Source organism: Asparagus officinalis, chromosome 7, assembly GCF_001876935.1.
Source record: "Asparagus officinalis chromosome 7, Aspof.V1, whole genome shotgun sequence".
NCBI classification, from domain to species: Eukaryota; Viridiplantae; Streptophyta; class Magnoliopsida; order Asparagales; family Asparagaceae; genus Asparagus; species Asparagus officinalis.
Genome location: NC_033800.1, coordinates 87,299,685 through 87,316,444, shown reverse-complemented (window position 1 = coordinate 87,316,444; position 16,760 = coordinate 87,299,685). Strand labels below are relative to the sequence as shown.

General features: G+C 40.4%; 1 protein-coding gene across 1 annotated transcript in view; it reads left to right on the top strand.

Moving 5' to 3' along the window:
• The window catches only part of LOC109847466, a 14,488-nt gene extending 4,749 nt beyond the window's left edge, over positions 1-9,739 (top strand). Inside the window, exons 7-8 of the mRNA XM_020416694.1 lie at positions 9,169-9,465; positions 9,558-9,739. Of these exons, the coding sequence (XP_020272283.1) occupies positions 9,169-9,465; positions 9,558-9,739 (479 nt within the window). The remainder of the gene's footprint in view (positions 1-9,168; positions 9,466-9,557) is intronic.

The following is a 16,760-nucleotide window of genomic DNA, read 5'->3' as shown; positions in this document are numbered from 1 at the left end:
GCCCTGCTGTCGCTGCTGCTGCTGGTTCGGACCCTTACCCTGCTGGGCTCCTGTTGGTGCGCTACGGCACTCCGATGCCTTATGTCCGACCTTGCGATAGTTATAACAAGATCCCTGGAACTTGCGCTGCTGAAATGCCCTCTGATCCTGCTGGGGTCCCTTCTTATAAGGGCCCTGATATTGCTGCTGAGGTCCAGAGAAAGATCTCTTGTTCTTGCCCTTGTCCCCACTCTGTCCGGTCTTGGCCTTCCCTTCCTTGTCTTTCTGGAACATAGAAGTCTCAATCTCCTGAGAAGTGGCAGCCTCAGCTACCTCCCTGACTGAATAAAATCTCCTCGACACGAGGTACCGTCGGAGATTAGGGCGAAGCCCAGCCAAGAACATCTGAGCCTGACGCTCTCCTGTCTGCCACATGCCTGTGAAATGTAACAGCTCCATGAACCGGCTCTCAAAATCAGCAACTGACATGTCCCCCTGGGTCAGACGGGATAACTCGAGCTCCTTCCCTGTCCGTGCTGCAGAGGAAATGTACTGCCCATCAAAGAAATATATGAAGTCCTCCCATGTGAGGGTCGTCCTCTGCTCTGGAGGGAACTAAAGTCGGTACCATCTCCCGGCATCACTCTTCAGACTGTAGGATGCCAACCTCTGCTTCTGAACTGAGTCCACACTGAGTATGTCGAGAATGTTGCTCACATCCTCCTTCCACTTATGGGCTGCCAGAGGGTTTGGTGATCCCTGAAACTCTGGTGCTCTCATCTTCTGGTACCTCTCAACCATACGGAGCTAAGCCTCCTGCTCGGTGGCTCTGTCTGGGACTGCTAGAGGAATAGCTGCAGGCGTGACCTCTGGGGGTCTCTCTCTGACAGGAACGGCAGGTATCCCCTGCTGCTGAGCTACCGGTGGTGGTGGTGTCCGTGGTGCTATATGAGTCGTCACCAAGTCCTCAATGGCCGTCATCCGGGCAATGAGAGGAGCCATGATGTCCACCAAATACTGAGGCTCGGACTGAGCTGGCTGCTGCTCTGATGGAGTCTGCTGTGACTCCGCCTGGGTAGCTCTCCTGGTACGAGGTCTACCACGTCCTGCCATCCCTCTGATCATAAGAAAATAAAAGTTCATGAGTCAAAAATAAACTTCTATAAATAACGTATCACAATACAATCTTCACAACATATAGTATTTACACAAAATACTTTAAATTTGCAAAATAGTTATCATAAAAAAAAAAAATTCCTCAAATTTTGAGGTATACGCATAAGTCGTCCTCACTCATACTAGGAAATCCCTACGGACTCTATACATGAATCCTAGGAAACTCTATCCTAGCTCCACGACTCGACACAGGATGATCCTAAGGATACTGGAACTAGAGCTCTGATACCAACTGTGACGCCCCTGGGTTCACACAAGGCTGCAGTCCGAGGTGAAACCAAGAATGTCAAACCTGCCATGCACCACACCGTGCAATAACATGTTTCACCATCACAATTCTATCACTCTAGTGAGTCAATAACAGATGTAGGCACAAAGCAAGTGAAAAATACTACAAGAGATAACTGATGAAAATGATAGAGATAAAAATAGTATTTCATCATCCAACATACAGGAATATAAAGTCAATGTCTGAAATGAACAAACTGGAGTTCTTAATACATCCCAAATACAACAAGTCTGAGTAAAGGAAATAAGGCACACAGCCTTTACAACATCTAGAAATAAAGTCCTTAACCGTCTAAACAAAGTCTATAGTGGAGCTCCAAAATGAAACATAGCTAGAATAGATAGTTGAACACTAAAGTGTGTCGCCATCAACCTGCGACTCTCCGGGCTCCTGGTTCGTGACCTGAAAGGGGGAGGGACAACGAGCGTCAAAGAGCTAGCGAGCAACATCACAACCAACCCCAAGTCATGCTTTGAATTCTTCGTCTGCATATCTTCTTTAGTGAAGGAGATGCAGGGAAAGTGTTGCGCCGCCAGGTTGCATTGTTGAACTGACGGCTCTGGTCCTTCTGGAGATGGCTTGATCCGAGTCAGAAAAGCTTCAGAGTCACTTAAGGCTTCTTGCAGCGCTTTCCTTGTGTCCTTTGAAAGGCGCAACAGCTCGTATAGAGTTATGCGAGCTGGGATGTTGGCCAACTGCGCCATGATGTCGAAATGAGGCGGTGAGCTCGTATTTCCCGGTTTGTCTCTCCCAATCGGATGATTGAATCGAGACTGCCTCGGGTTCTGGGCTTCTTGCTGCGGAGGCTCTTTCCCCTTCTCCTTTTGCTGGACTTTCTCCGCAGATGCGGGTGTTGGGGGAATTGCTGAGATTCCTAATTCTGCCAACGTTTTGGAAGGAGGGGTTTTGGTGCCCAATTGCTCGGAAGCGTCTGGGTACTTGTAGTGATACTCGTTCCCGCTTCGGGTTGCAAAGACCTCCTGTTCGTCTTCAGACAGTGGAAAGGTTGGGATTTTGTCGTCCTCTTCTCCTGGAATGGCAGAAGCTCCATAACAAGATTTCCCTTTTCCTTTTGACTTTCTTTTTGATGATGATCCGGTCCATTGCTCATCTGTGATCAAGTCCGGATGAACCCACAGAATCTCACCATTTGGGGTTGTGTGTGGCACGAGCCCTTTCTGGCGCTGTTGGTGAGGATCATCATTCACCGTCTTCACTGCTGCATTGATCACCGGCTCGTGTTGGAACCAACTCGAGGGAACAGTCCCGAAACTAATGGATACCATGTTTGCACCCACTTTCTTCTCTTTGGGCTGCTTCATGGTGATAACCCCAACATCGATTAGGGCCTGAATCTTATCTTTGAGAGCGTAGCATACCTTGGTGGGATGGTGCACCGCTCGGTGGAATGCACAGTATTTCGGATCGTTGACCCTCTTGGCATCTTCTTGATCCTGAATCGGTGGCAACTTGATCTTGTTGTTCTGAACGAGGTATTTGAAGATACCCGGGATTTCATCCTCCTTGAACGAGTAGGTCTTTGGGAACCTCGGCTCCGCGGCCTTTTGCCTTTGGGGCTGTTGTTGCCATCTCGATTGTTGAGGCGCCCTCTGTTGCTGCTGGGGCTGTTGCGGCTGTGCTTGCACCTCAAACACTTGATTCGCATCTACAGCATTTGCTTGTGTTTTCCCCTTACCCCTAGGGGTAAAGTTCTTCTGTTGTGGGACACTGTTTGGTATTTGGCCCCTTTCAGCCTTCTTCCTTTTGAGGAGTCGCTCGGCTCTTTCCCCTCTCACCTTCAAGTCTTTCCAGGTCGTTGGCGGTGCCGTTCCCATGGCTTCAAGGATGTCCAATGTTAAATTGTTGTGGCAAGTTTCGAGGATGAATTCCTCGCTGACCGGGTCCCTGCAATTCATAGCTTTGTTCCGGAACCTCTTCACGAAGTTTTCAACCGTCTCGCCATTCTTCTGTTTTTCATCGAACAGCGTGCCGATCGAAACCTCGGTGTCATCATCAAAGAAATTGGTCAAGAACATGTCCTCCATGTCATCCCAGCCGTTGATACTTCCGGGCTTGAGACGGCGGTACCAGTCGAAGGCAGCTCCGCGAAGAGTGCCGACGAATGACCGCACCATGAGGGGCTCATTTCCGGAAATAATTCCTAAATGAGACTTGAAGTAGATTAAATGTTGGGTAGGGGAACCCTTTCCATCAAACGGCGTAAAGTTAATGAGATTAAACTTTGCCGGATATGGAATGGATTCCCACTCCCTCGGATATGGACACGGTATACCTGACCTTTTTACCTCTTGAGCATTCATCAATGCATTGATTTTGCTCTCCAAGTCTTTCATCTTTTTGTCTTCACTCGTTTCTATTTTCGAGTGGTTTTGGGGAGAGGTAATGTGGTCTTCTTTGGCATTATCATCTACCGGACCACTTCCGTTGTCGTTGTTGACAGGAGGAATAATGACATTATTCCCTTCCCGTTCATTCTCTTCTTGGTTCTGATGATTGGGTCGAGTGGGCTCCTCTTGATGAGTTGTCAAAGCTGCGAGTTGCTGATCGTGCATCTCCCTCATCCGCTGTAGGGTCATTTCCATCTCGAATTTGAAAGCTTCTTTCTGCCGAGTTAGGGCGTCTTCAAGCATTTTGTTCATTTGTTCGGCACTGATCATGAGTGATTCGTACGGCTGGCCCGCACTTGAAGCCGTGTCATCTGATGCGACGGCGGAGCAGGTATCTGAATCAGCATCTGATTCTTCTTCTTCCAGAGAGAGGCCCTTTGGTACTCTTTGGTAGCCCTTCCGGCCGCTGGTTCCGGGCCGCATCCGTGCTATACACCGGGATACCTCAGCGAGCTGTTCTATGCTGAAGTGTGGTGTTGATTCCCCTCGGCCGGTCATGTTGACCGACACTCTTGAATACTCGTCTTTTTGGCGGAGCAATTTCTTCTTGTGGAAATGCCTCGGCTTGGAGAGTCTCTCGAACACCGAGATTCTTCTTGGGGGACTGTTGCAGCGGCATTCCGACAGCACCGTCTTGATGATACTTGCACACGGGCATTGGGACTTCATATCCTGCACATATCTCTTTCGAGATTTACCCACACCCCCAGCTCTGTAGTACAACTCATCAGCTTGATAGCTGGAGCACCCTACAGAGTGTTGGTGGGTGTCCCTTAGTATAACACTCTCATCTTCAGATGAGTGTGCTTCCCCTTGGGAATGCAACACTTGGTTAGTTTTATCAAGAGTGGCCCGTTCAATCTTACGCTTTTGTGAGCGTATGAACTGAACGGGCTCTTTTAATTCGACTCGCAATCCGATGCGGTCGGTGATAGGGGCTTTCCCTTTGTTTTCTTTATTGGGGGGATTAAATCGACCCCCAGTCTGATTTGAAACTTGGGGACCTTTCAATGGTCCCAGTCGTTCTTTGACGGGTACTCTACCTCGATTCGCCGGTAAGGGACCGAGGTGACCTGTCAAAGGAACCTGGGATCTTGAATGATCCCCTTTCTTACTTGGCGCCGTTGAAGGTGCCGGGATAGTAGAAACATGACCTGATTTGGAGGAGCTTTGGGCGATGGTTTCACCCTTCTTTGCTGGAAGTGTTGGTTTCGATTTGGGAACCCACACCCGTTTGCTTGTGGTCGGCGCTTTGACCGCCGTTTCTTGCTGCATTTCTTCCGCCTTCTTTAGGAGGAGTCGGGCATGCGCCAGTAAAGCACGGCGCTTCTTGATTCGCTCCTCGAGCGTGGAGCGGTTCCTATTGACACGGATCCACTCACTCGCTTCTGTTTTGGAGGGGAGGTTGATTGCTTGCCGTTGCTCTTGTCGCTGCCTTGACTTCAAGTCCTCTGCATAGCGCACTCCATCTTTTGACTCCCTGGCCTTGGCGAGTTGTTGAGCAAGGCGTTGACGACGCCTTTGGAGTGCCCTTTTGGACAGAATCGGAGTTGCATCATCCATCGCCTTTGAGGTTGATGGGAGAGCTGGATTTGCTGTCTTGACCATGCTGAGCAACATGGGGACGTTGCGTGGTGCAAAGGCAGCGGAGGGCTCTTGGTTCTTTGAGTTGGAAGTCCCACGAACGTTCTTGGAAGCGGATGTCTTCTTGCGCCGGTTCGGGGAGGCAGATCTGGAGGAGGAAGAGGAGAGGTATTCTTCGAACTTCTTCTGGTCGAACTCGTATTCGACCTCTTCATTCACCCGGATCTTGAAGGCCGGTTGCGTCACGACGATCTCGGGGGCGAGATCGTTGGCTCCCACTGTGGTCGCCAGCTTGTTTTCGGTAAAAGTCGCTGTTTTCATTGATATTCTCTTTTTGAGATCTGTTACAACTTCAAGCGTTACAACAGAATAAAATGAAAACAAAAGATATTACAACTTAAACGAAAATAAACACGAGGTCCCGGTTTGGTGCGGTCTCGCTTGCGTGGGTTGTTGGCCTGTGACGGGGATGTTGATATCCGTGGACCGCCGACTCTTCAAGATCTCTTTTCCGGTATAATCCGGCAGAGTTTCGTCTATCCGCGAAGGGATATAGAAACAGAACCCCGTCGATCCGCGTGAGATCTCAGAGGTGTAAAGCTTATGTCTCGGCTAAAACGAGGCACTAGCTCTCCTTTGTATCACCGCTAAGGGCAACACTAAGGGAAAAGAAGGGGGGTGAATGAAGGGCTGATGAAGAAATCCTTACTCCTCAATCCGGCAGGGCTTCGCCGCTCTCTTAGAAAACCCCGACTCCTTCCTCCGGAATCAGGGTGTCACAGATAAACATTATATATATATATATATATGAGATCTCAGCCTACATTATTTGATAGACTTAAAATAATAAAAAGACAAAAACTAAAGATTAATGATAACTATAGTATAGTTTAGATGTTTTGAGTTGTGGATATGATAGATGATGGTTTTCGAAACAATGAGTGTTTGGGTGGGTTAATGTTTTTTGTTTGTGTGGTATCCTAATTAAAACAGCCTTGGGCTTTTCTATTAGGCCCCAGATACAACCTAGACCTATTGTCTATCTATAAATAAGGGTTAATTTCTCAAACCCCCTTGAACTTTGGGGGTTGTTGCACATAACCTCATTAATCTATGTTTATCTTACATAAACCCCCTAAACTGTAGGGTGTCTTGCAAAATCCCGTTGAACTTTATCTTATCTCACATAATCCAACTTTATGTAATTTGTAAATAAGTAAAATATTTTTGAGTGAAAAAAATCTCAAACTTCATCACTTTTCGTTTAGACGCAACATACTCCCTCCCCTATAATTTTAAAGATTTGCTCCCAAGAAAATTTTAGTTTTTCACAAAATTATAAGCAGGGGCGCTATGTGAGATAAGGTAAAGTTTTTTTCTTTTTTTTNACACAAAAAAATTTATGGGGTTATGTGCAACACCCTCAAAGTTTAGGGGGGTTTCATGAAATTAACTCCTTCAAATAATAAAGTCAACCACAATCAACTCATTTGTCTTCTTCTCCCCCCAAAAACCATGACCCTAATCCATGAAATGGGCTTGTACGTAATGAAAAACAAAAGACAATGTCAAGAGATAAAAATAAAAGAAGAAGGAATTGAACAAAAATTGCTGGGTTTGTACATAATAAAGAGTAAAAGAGAAGACAAGAGTCAAGAAATATATTAATATATACTTGAATAAATTAAATTATATTATTATTTATAATTGATAGGCATCAGAGACAAAATGTGTTGACAATTTTAAACTATAAAACCGACTTTGTGGGCCCTCCAACATAACTTTTTTAATGCAAGCAATCCTCAAGATTAATTTTAAAAATATCTCGGGGCGAGGAATAAACTATTAACTAGTTTTTAGTGGAAGCTAGTGGAACATAGTACATTTTTAAGAACCATTAATCTTTACTTATTTGTTTATAATAATAGGATCTCATTATTAACTAACTATAAAGTCTAGTACATTATTTTTTATTATGTGTTCAAGATAGGCAAAGGACCTAGGTGAATCCTTATCACAATGAATGTTATACAATTTAAGTATAAAGGAAAAAAAGAAGGGTTGATCAATAGTGTAGTTTGTGAGGGGGAGACTTCAGCAACTTAAGTTGGGTTTAGATGTGAATATATTATAGATGGAGATGGAGAATGGTGGTTTTGAAAACAATGAGTGTATGTGGGTAATTAATATGATTTTTATTTGTATAGTTTTATTTTTTCATTTTTAAGATATCTGCGGTCCTGTGGACTATATATAGCCATAACATTGCTACTCTCTTTTAGTTTTTTGGAAGAGTTTGGGTGTAAAGAAAAAAATATTAAATTATCTAATCCAGTTAAAGTAGGATCATATAATCTAACTCCATACATGAAATTTATTTTAACCAACACCCATTTAGAAGTATTACAATTGGTATTAAGATGTAAGATATGTGTGAGATTCTCTTGGACTTTTATACAAAAATAATCTATTTAAATAATAATAGTATAACTATACTTTGTCAAATATTTAATCTAATTAGAAAAAAAAACAATTGCACATACATATTGAAGGAGATGAAAGTGCTGTGAAAAATTATTACAATTTCTTGATATGAAAAAAAGTTCAAACATACAGTATAATTGATTTTTTTAAAATAATCTAATCTAATCTAATAAGAAGAAAATAGATAAAAATACTGCAAAACTTATTGCTATTTCTAGATATGAAAAGAAAGATCAAACATACAATATAATTAATTGTTTTTAAATAATTTAATCTAATCTAATAAGAAGAAAATAACAAATGCATGTACCGGTAGAAGGAGATGGAAGTACTGTGGAAATCGTTGTAATTTCTTGCCTTATATATATTGGTTGGTGATGTTGCATACGAGAAGATAACAATTATAAATAAAGTTCTATTTAAATAATAATACTATAATTAAACTTTTGTTATGAAATAATATGGATGTCCATTTAGTTTTCCAAGAAGAATATATTTCCATAGTACATTAATCTTCTTACTAGAACAACAAAATGCATGTTCTTGAAAGACTAAGTTCATGAATGAGTAATTAATATAATTCATATATCATCATCTTAGTTTGTATATAAATAGAGGTATTCCTACCTCACTTTGTAATAGCAATGAATAATGAATGAAATAAAATTTCTCTCTACTTCTCGTCTACTTTTCTTCTCGACTTTATTAGTTTTACAACAAGTTATCAGCACGAAAGTGGGAACTGAATCCCCTGTATTTCTAGAACGAATTCATGATGATATATGTGGGCCTGTAGATCCACCATGTGAACCATTTAGATATTTTATGGTACTAATTGATACATCAATAAGATGGTCACATGTAAGTTTATTATCTAGTCGCAACCTAGCGTTTGCGAGATTGCTTGCTCAGATAATTAAATTGCAAGCACAATTTCCTGATTATCCCTTTAAGAAAATTCGTCTAGATAATGCTGGTGAATATTCATCACATACCTTTGATGATTATTGCATGGCTATTGGGATAAGTGTTGAACATCCTGTAGCTCATGTTCATACACAAAATGGTCTATCCGAATCATTGATTTAAAATTTTTTGGTTATGCGGTATATGTTCCTATTGCACCGCCTCAACGTACTAAAATGGTCCCTCAAAGAAGATTGGGGTTATATGTCGTGTATGAATCACTTTCTATAATTAAATATGTTGAACCATTAACATGTGATTTATTTACTGCAAGATTTATAGATTGTCATTTTGATGAATCACATTTCCCAACATTAGGGGGAGGTAAAGATCAACCGAAAAAGGAAATTACATGGACAATATCATTAGACTTTCTTGATCCTCGTACAAAAGAATATGAACTGAAAGTTCAAAGGATTATACATTTACAGAAAATTGCAAACCAATTATCAGATGCTTTTAGTGATTCTAGAAGAATTACTAAATCGTATATTCCAGCAGAAAATGCTCCGATTAAAATTGATATCCCAGAAAGACAAATTAAAAGTGCTAACGAATCTAAAGCACGCCTGAAGCGTGGTAGACCTCTTTGTCCAAAGATAAGAATCCTCGAAAGAAAAGAGGATCGAATGATTAAAATATTGCTAATGATAAAATTCAACCTCCTGTAGAGGTCACTCTTGAAGAGCCAACTCCTGAAGAAAATAAAACTTCAATAAATTTTGTTATTACGAGAAAGAGTTGGAACCGAAGAGAAGTAATTGTCGACAATGCATTTGCATATAATATAGCACTTGATATTATGGAAGATGATGAGGATCATGAACCTAGATCGGTTGATGAATATCAGTGAAGAAATAATTGATCAAAATGGAAAGATGCGATCCAATCTGAATTAGATTCACTGGCTAAACGAAAAGTTTTTGGATCGGTAGTCCAAACACCTGAAGGTGTAAAGCCAATAGGATATAAATGGGTATTTGTGAGGAAAAGAATTAAGAAAAATGAAATTGTGAGATATAAAGCAAGACTTGTAGCCCAAGGATGTTCACAAAGACTGGGATTTGATTATGATGAGACATATTCTCCAGTAATGGATGGAATTACATTTAGATATCTTGTGAGTTTAGCAGTACATGAAAAACTTGATATGCGTCTGATGGACGTAGTCACTACTTATTTATATGGAACATTAGATAATGATATCTATATGAAAATCCCTGAAGGATTTAGCATGCCTGAAGCATGTAAATCAAATCCTAGAGAAATGTACTCCATTAAGTTGCAAAGATCTTTGTATGGACTCAAACAATCTGGACGAATGTGGTATAACCGTCTTAGTGAATGTTTAGTCAAAGAACGTTATACAAATGACCCTATATGTCCATGTGTTTTCATAAAGAGGAATGGATCAAATTTTGTGATCATTGCTATATATGTTGATGACCTTAATCTGATTGGAACTCCCGAAGAGCTCCAAAAGGCGATTGAATGTTTGAAGAAAGAATTTAAGATCAAAGATTTTGGTAAAACTAAATTTTGCCTTGGTTTACAAATTAAGCATTTAGAAAATGTGATTTTTGTTCACCAAACTGCTTATACCCAGAAGGTATTAAAATAGTTCTACATGGATAAAGCACATCCATTAAGTATCCCAATGGTTGTCAGGTCACTTGATCCTACTAAGGATCCTTTTAGACCAAAAGAAGAAGATGAAAAGATTCTTGGTTCTGAAGTACCATATCTTAGTGCAATAGGTGCACTAATGTATCTTACTAATTGTACAAGACCAGATATATCATTTTCTAAAAATTTATTAGCAAGATTTAGTTCATCTCCTACAAAACGACATAGGAACGGTATAAAGCATATTTTTCTTTATCTCCAAGGAACAATTGATCATGGCTTATTTTATTCTTATAATTCTCGAACTAATTTGCTTGGATATGCTGATGCTGGGTATTTATCTGACCCGCATAAAGCAAGGTCTCAAACTAGTTATTTATTTACATGTGGTGACACCGCTATTTTATGGCAATCTACGAAATAATCAATTGCTGCCACTTCCTTGAATCATGCTGAAATAATTGCAATTCATGAGGCCAGTCGAGAATGTATTTGGCTAAGATCAATGATCCACTATATCCGGAAGAATAGTGGATTATCTTCTGAAAATAAAAATCCTCCGACTATTTTGTTTGAAGACAATGCAGCTTGTGTAGCTCAATTAAAAGGAGGATATATTAAAGGAGATAGAACGAAACACATTTTACCAAAATTCTTCTTTACACATGATTTGCAAAAGAATGGTGAAATCATTGTGCAACAAATTCAATCGAGTGATAATCTGGCGAATTTATTCACCAAGACATTGCTAACTGCAATTTTTGAGAAATTGGTAAAAAATATTGGAATGCGTTGGTTGAAAGATCTCAAATGATATTTGAATCAGGGGAGAAATTAATACACAAGAATAGTGTACTCTTTTTCTTTCACTAGGATTTTTTTTCCCACTGGGTTTTTTCCTAGTAAGGTTTTAACGAGGAATATTCTTTGTGTAATGTTGGACATCCAAGGGGGAGTGTTATGAAATAATATGGATATCCATTTAGTTTCACAAGAAGTTGATATTCCCCAAGTATATTAATCTTCTTCCTAGAACAACACAACGCATGTTCTTGAAAGACTAAGTTCATGAATGAGTAATTAATATGATTCATGTATCATCATCTTAGTTTGTATATAAATAGAGGTATTCCTACCTCACTTTGTAATAGCAATGAAGAACGAATAAAATAAAATTTCTTTGTATATAAATAGAGGTATTCCTACCTCACTTTGTAATAGCAATGAAGAACGAATAAAATAAAATTTCCCTCTCCTTCTCGTCTACTTTTCTTCTCTACTTCATTAGTTTTACAACAACTTTGATACTAATTATGCACTACTGTGAACTACTTGAACCACGTTGTGTCCTCAGATCGAAGTTGTTTGTTTTTATTTTACTTTTTTATAATTTTGAGAATGATTAATTTGTTTGGTGGATTTTGCAGATAATATATGTATACAACTGCCATATATCTTGCATACTTAATATACAGCTTGTGTTAGAACCCTAAGGTCGCTATGAAAGAACCCTAGAAGGGGGTGAATAGGGTTTATGCTAATCTAATTTGATTTTATGCCAATTTGAAACTTATTAACAAATTATTCTTGCAAGATAGATATACAATGTGATATGAGCAAGAATAAGCAATATAACTAAGGTGATATATCCTAGTAATGAGATATACTATATAGTATATGCAAGGATATATTTAAACTATCACAAGGGTGAAACAAACTAGTGGACAATGTAAACAAAATGCAATAGGCTATAAGATGAACAGTTATAAGTGCGCCAATTCAAACCAAACACGCTATATGTTCACGAGGTTCGGACCTTCCGTCCTATGTCCCCGCTTCCCACTCTCGAGGAGAATACACTACACAACCCGGTTTAGAAGCCAGAACTTCTCTACACACTCGGTTTTCTAGCTAACCGAAAACTCTACACACTCTGTTATCAAGTCAACCGACAACTCTCACAAATCTTCACAATGTACATACACAAGCAACAACCTCAAGTGTTGGTCCTCACATATCGACTCCTTCAAGTGCTTGGAATTATCACCTCTCACTAGGCCACTGACGCCACTCTTCTCGGTATCGACTCCGTCCTCACCACACACTCCTCTCGGTGTACAAGTGTATTACAAAGTGAACTTCACAAATTAAGCACAACAAATGATTGTTCTCTAAACAAGGTGAGAACTCAATTAGGCTCAACTCAATGTTACTGTAAAACCTCGTATTTTGTTAGAAGTATATATGAATTATTAGTGATAAATAATTCTATTTGTGGTAAATGACTTGAGGTCATGGATATACTTGGTAACAAGTTATTAGACATGTATGAGTGTGGTTTCATAGAGTTTCGTGCATTGGTTTTGACTGAATAACAAAACATGCACGAATCTAAAAATTTATATCTGCTCAGTCGACTTATGAGTCGACTCATGAGTCGACTAATGAGTCGACTGATGAGTCGACCAATGAGTCGACTGTCAGGCTGATTTCGGGTTTTTCTTTTAGTTTGCGGGTCTGTTGGGTTTTGTATCGGGTCTAACTGCTCATATATGATATCTCCTACCCGAGAACTCAAAACCCTAGCCCCCATCTCTCCCTCTCAAACCCTAGCTCGTTTTGGTGAATTTTTGGGGAATTTTTGGAGGATTTTAACGAGTTTTGGCGAGGTGTAGCGAAGGGGATCTTTCTCTCTCGGATCCAGGGGTTGTTCTAGCATATCAGAGGCGAGTAACATCTCGCCCAGCTCTCATCTACTGTTTGTATAAATTTTATTTGGTTTTATTTCGAATTTTTTGAGCCTAAATCACCATTTGCGTATAAAAATAGACCTTTATAGCATATGATGCTAAAATCGAATATTTTCACTTTTTAAAAGCTCACAAACGAATTTGTAAATTAAGATCCAGATCTGGAAATTTGTTTAAACATGAGTTTTAATGTGATTTACTATTTAAATACATTTTTAAACATGTATAAATATGTTTAGGGTTTTGATGTAAGTTATTACATGCAGATCTTTCGTTTCAGTTTGTTACATATATGAAATAATCATTTTTATGCTGCTGGAAATGATGAAGAAGAACTTTAGGTTAACATCTTTGCAAATAATCAGCGAAAACAGAAACTGAGAATTTTCTGCTTAGTCGACCCATGAGTCGACTTATGAGTCGACTGATGAGTCGACTAATGAGTTGACTGACGGGAAAATTTTTAGTTTTGTGTCTCGTTTGGTCGACCAATGAGTCGACTCATGAGTCGACTTATGAGTCGACTGATGAGTTGACTAATGAGGTGTTTTACAGATTCTCGATCTGTTTGAGTTGCTTTTCGAGGTTGCCTCGATTATCTGACACTAGTTTACAATGTTAGTGATTTATCTGTACATGTGAGTTGACTTTTAACACAAGTACCGATACACACACCGAGGCACGTGTGACATGAGTCTATGTGTATCCTTTGAATATATATATCATCGACACTTACACTTCGCATAACTTATATTTAGCCCTCGTGTTGGACACTCATTCCTTTTAGTCCTCGTGTTGGACACTCATTCCTTTTAGTCCTCGTGTTGGACACTCATTTCCTTAGTCCTCGTATTGGACATTCCATTGGTTATATTCAGTCCATGCGTTGGACATTTGGTTATATTATGTTCATGCGTTGGACATTGGTTATATTCAGTCCATGCGTTGGACACTCGTTACTTTTAGTCCATGTGTTGGACGTTTACTTCATGTAGTCCATGTGTTGGACATTTAATCTATATAGTCTATGTATTGGATACTTAATCGTTTTCGGACATGACATTCATGTGAGTTCGACATGACACTATGTTTGGAAGTAGAGATGGGTTTTATATTCATTTGATTTATTTGTTCCTATATTAGATTCCGGGTTTTGGTATTTAGGGATTTACAATTTGAGATACAAGGTATATACATGAGGGTTTCCTTTTTTGGATTATTTCGCTCGACGTACCTATGCTCGTGTTGTAATTTCCTAAATACTAAAATCTTCTTATACATAGGTATTTACAATTTGAGCTACATGGTATATAAATGAGGGTTTCCTTGTTTGGATTATTTCGTTCGACGTACTTATGCTCACATTGTAATTACCTAAATAGGATTTGTGATTTATATATATGTTATAACTGTATTTTCTGTATACAACGAGCCCTTTTCCTTGGGGTTGGTTGTGATGTTGCTCGCTAGCGCTTTGACGCTCGTTGTCCCTCCCCCTTTTAGGTAACGAGCCAGGAGCCCGGAGAGTCGTAGGTTGATGGCGTTGCACTTTAGCTCCAGCCGTTTATTATAGTTATATTTTTCTTTTGAGCTCCACTATAGGCTTTTGTTTAGACATTTTGAGAGTTTATTTCTAGAAGTTGTAAAGGCTGTGTGCCTTATCTCCTTTTATTCAGACACTTGTATTTGAGACTTGTTGAGAAGTTCCAGTTATTCATTTCAGACATTGACTTATACTTCAGTATGTTAGATGATGAAATACTAATTTGATCTCTATTATTTTATCAGTTGACTCTTATATTATCTTTTACTTACTTTTGTACCTACACCTGTTATTTGACTCTACTAGAGAGATAGTAATTGTGATGGTGAAGCATGTTATTGCATGGTATGGTGCATGACAGGTTTGACATTCTTGGTTTCACCTTGGACTGAAGCCTTGTGTGAACCCAGGGGCGTCACAGTTGGTATCAGAGCTCTAGTTCCAGTATCCTTAGGGTCATCCTGTGTCGAGTCGTGGAGCTAGGATAGAGTTACTTAGGATTTAGGTATAGAGTCCGATAATAATTTCCTAGTATGAGTGAGGACGATATATGCGTATATCTCAAAAATTTGAGAATTTTTTTTATGAAAATTATTTTTGTTTAAAGTATTTGTGTGAATACTGTGTGTTGTGAAAATCGAATGGTGATACGTTATGTATGTATATGTATCTATTTTGACTCATGAACTCTTTTTGATATATGCTTAGATATCAGAGTATCGTATGCCAAATAATCAGAGATCTGGACAGGCTGATCCACAGCAAACTCCACCCGAGCCACATCAGGCACCACCTGAGCCGCAGCAGGCTCCCCAGTACCTGATAAATCTTATAGCTCCCCTAGTCGCTAGGATAGCAGCAATCGAGGAGCTTGTAGCAAATCATATCGCACCACCACCACCACCACCAGTAGCTAAAACCGTCATTTTTCGGGAAAATGGGACGGGTAAGTTTTAGAAGGAAAAGGAAGGGAGTTCTAAGAGAGGGCACACCGGAGACAAGGGTAAGAACAAGAGACCCTTGCCTGGACCTCAACAACAGCAGCATGGCCCTCATAAGAAGGGACCCCAGCATGATCAGAGAGCGCGTCAACAGCGCAAGTTCTAAGGAACTTGTTTTAACTGTCGCAAGGTAGGACACAAGGCATTAGAGTGCGGTAGTGCACCAACAAGAGCTCAGAAGGGAAATGGTCTGAATCAGCAGCAGCAGAAGAGTGAGGAGCAGGTTCTAGCAGTTCAGGAGGTTCCCCAGGGGTAGATTGTCCCATATTCTCCAGCACCAGTGACAGAGCAGTTTTCAGCCTCCGGCAGAGTGTATGTAGTGGTTCCGTATGATCATGGAGCTAGCAGAGCAGTTGTGGAGGGTACGTTCCTCATAAATCATTTTCCCGCCCGTATTCTTTTCGATTCGGGAGCTTCGTATTCTTTCATTTTGTATGCTTTTATGACTAGACTCCAAATCGTAGCTCAGCCCCGAGACATTTCATTATCAGTTTTCCATCCCTTTAGGTGAGGTTTTGCTTCTGGAGAGCGTTTGTCGGAGGTGTGTTATTAGTTTAGATGAGTCGGAGTTTGTCATAGAATCGATAGTGTTGCATGTGTCCGAGTTCGATGTCATCCTTGGTATGGATTGGTTGGCTTCCTACCATGTTAGTATTGACTGCTTTGTGAAGACAGTCAATTTGTGAGCGTCTGATGGGTCCGAGTTGATTGTAGCAACCTCTCAGGACAACCATTTTGCGGAGTCATTTCTGGCGTACATCGAGGAGGTAATGTGACGGGATCAGAGTAATGATTTATTAGAGACTAGAGTTGTCTCAGGGTATCAGGATGTCTTTCAGGACATACCTGGGTTACCTCCTGTGTGAGAGGTTGAGATTTACACTGAGTTGCAGCCGAGCACAGCCCCGATATCCCGCGCACCCTATCGCATGGCACCAGTTGAGTTGAGGGAGC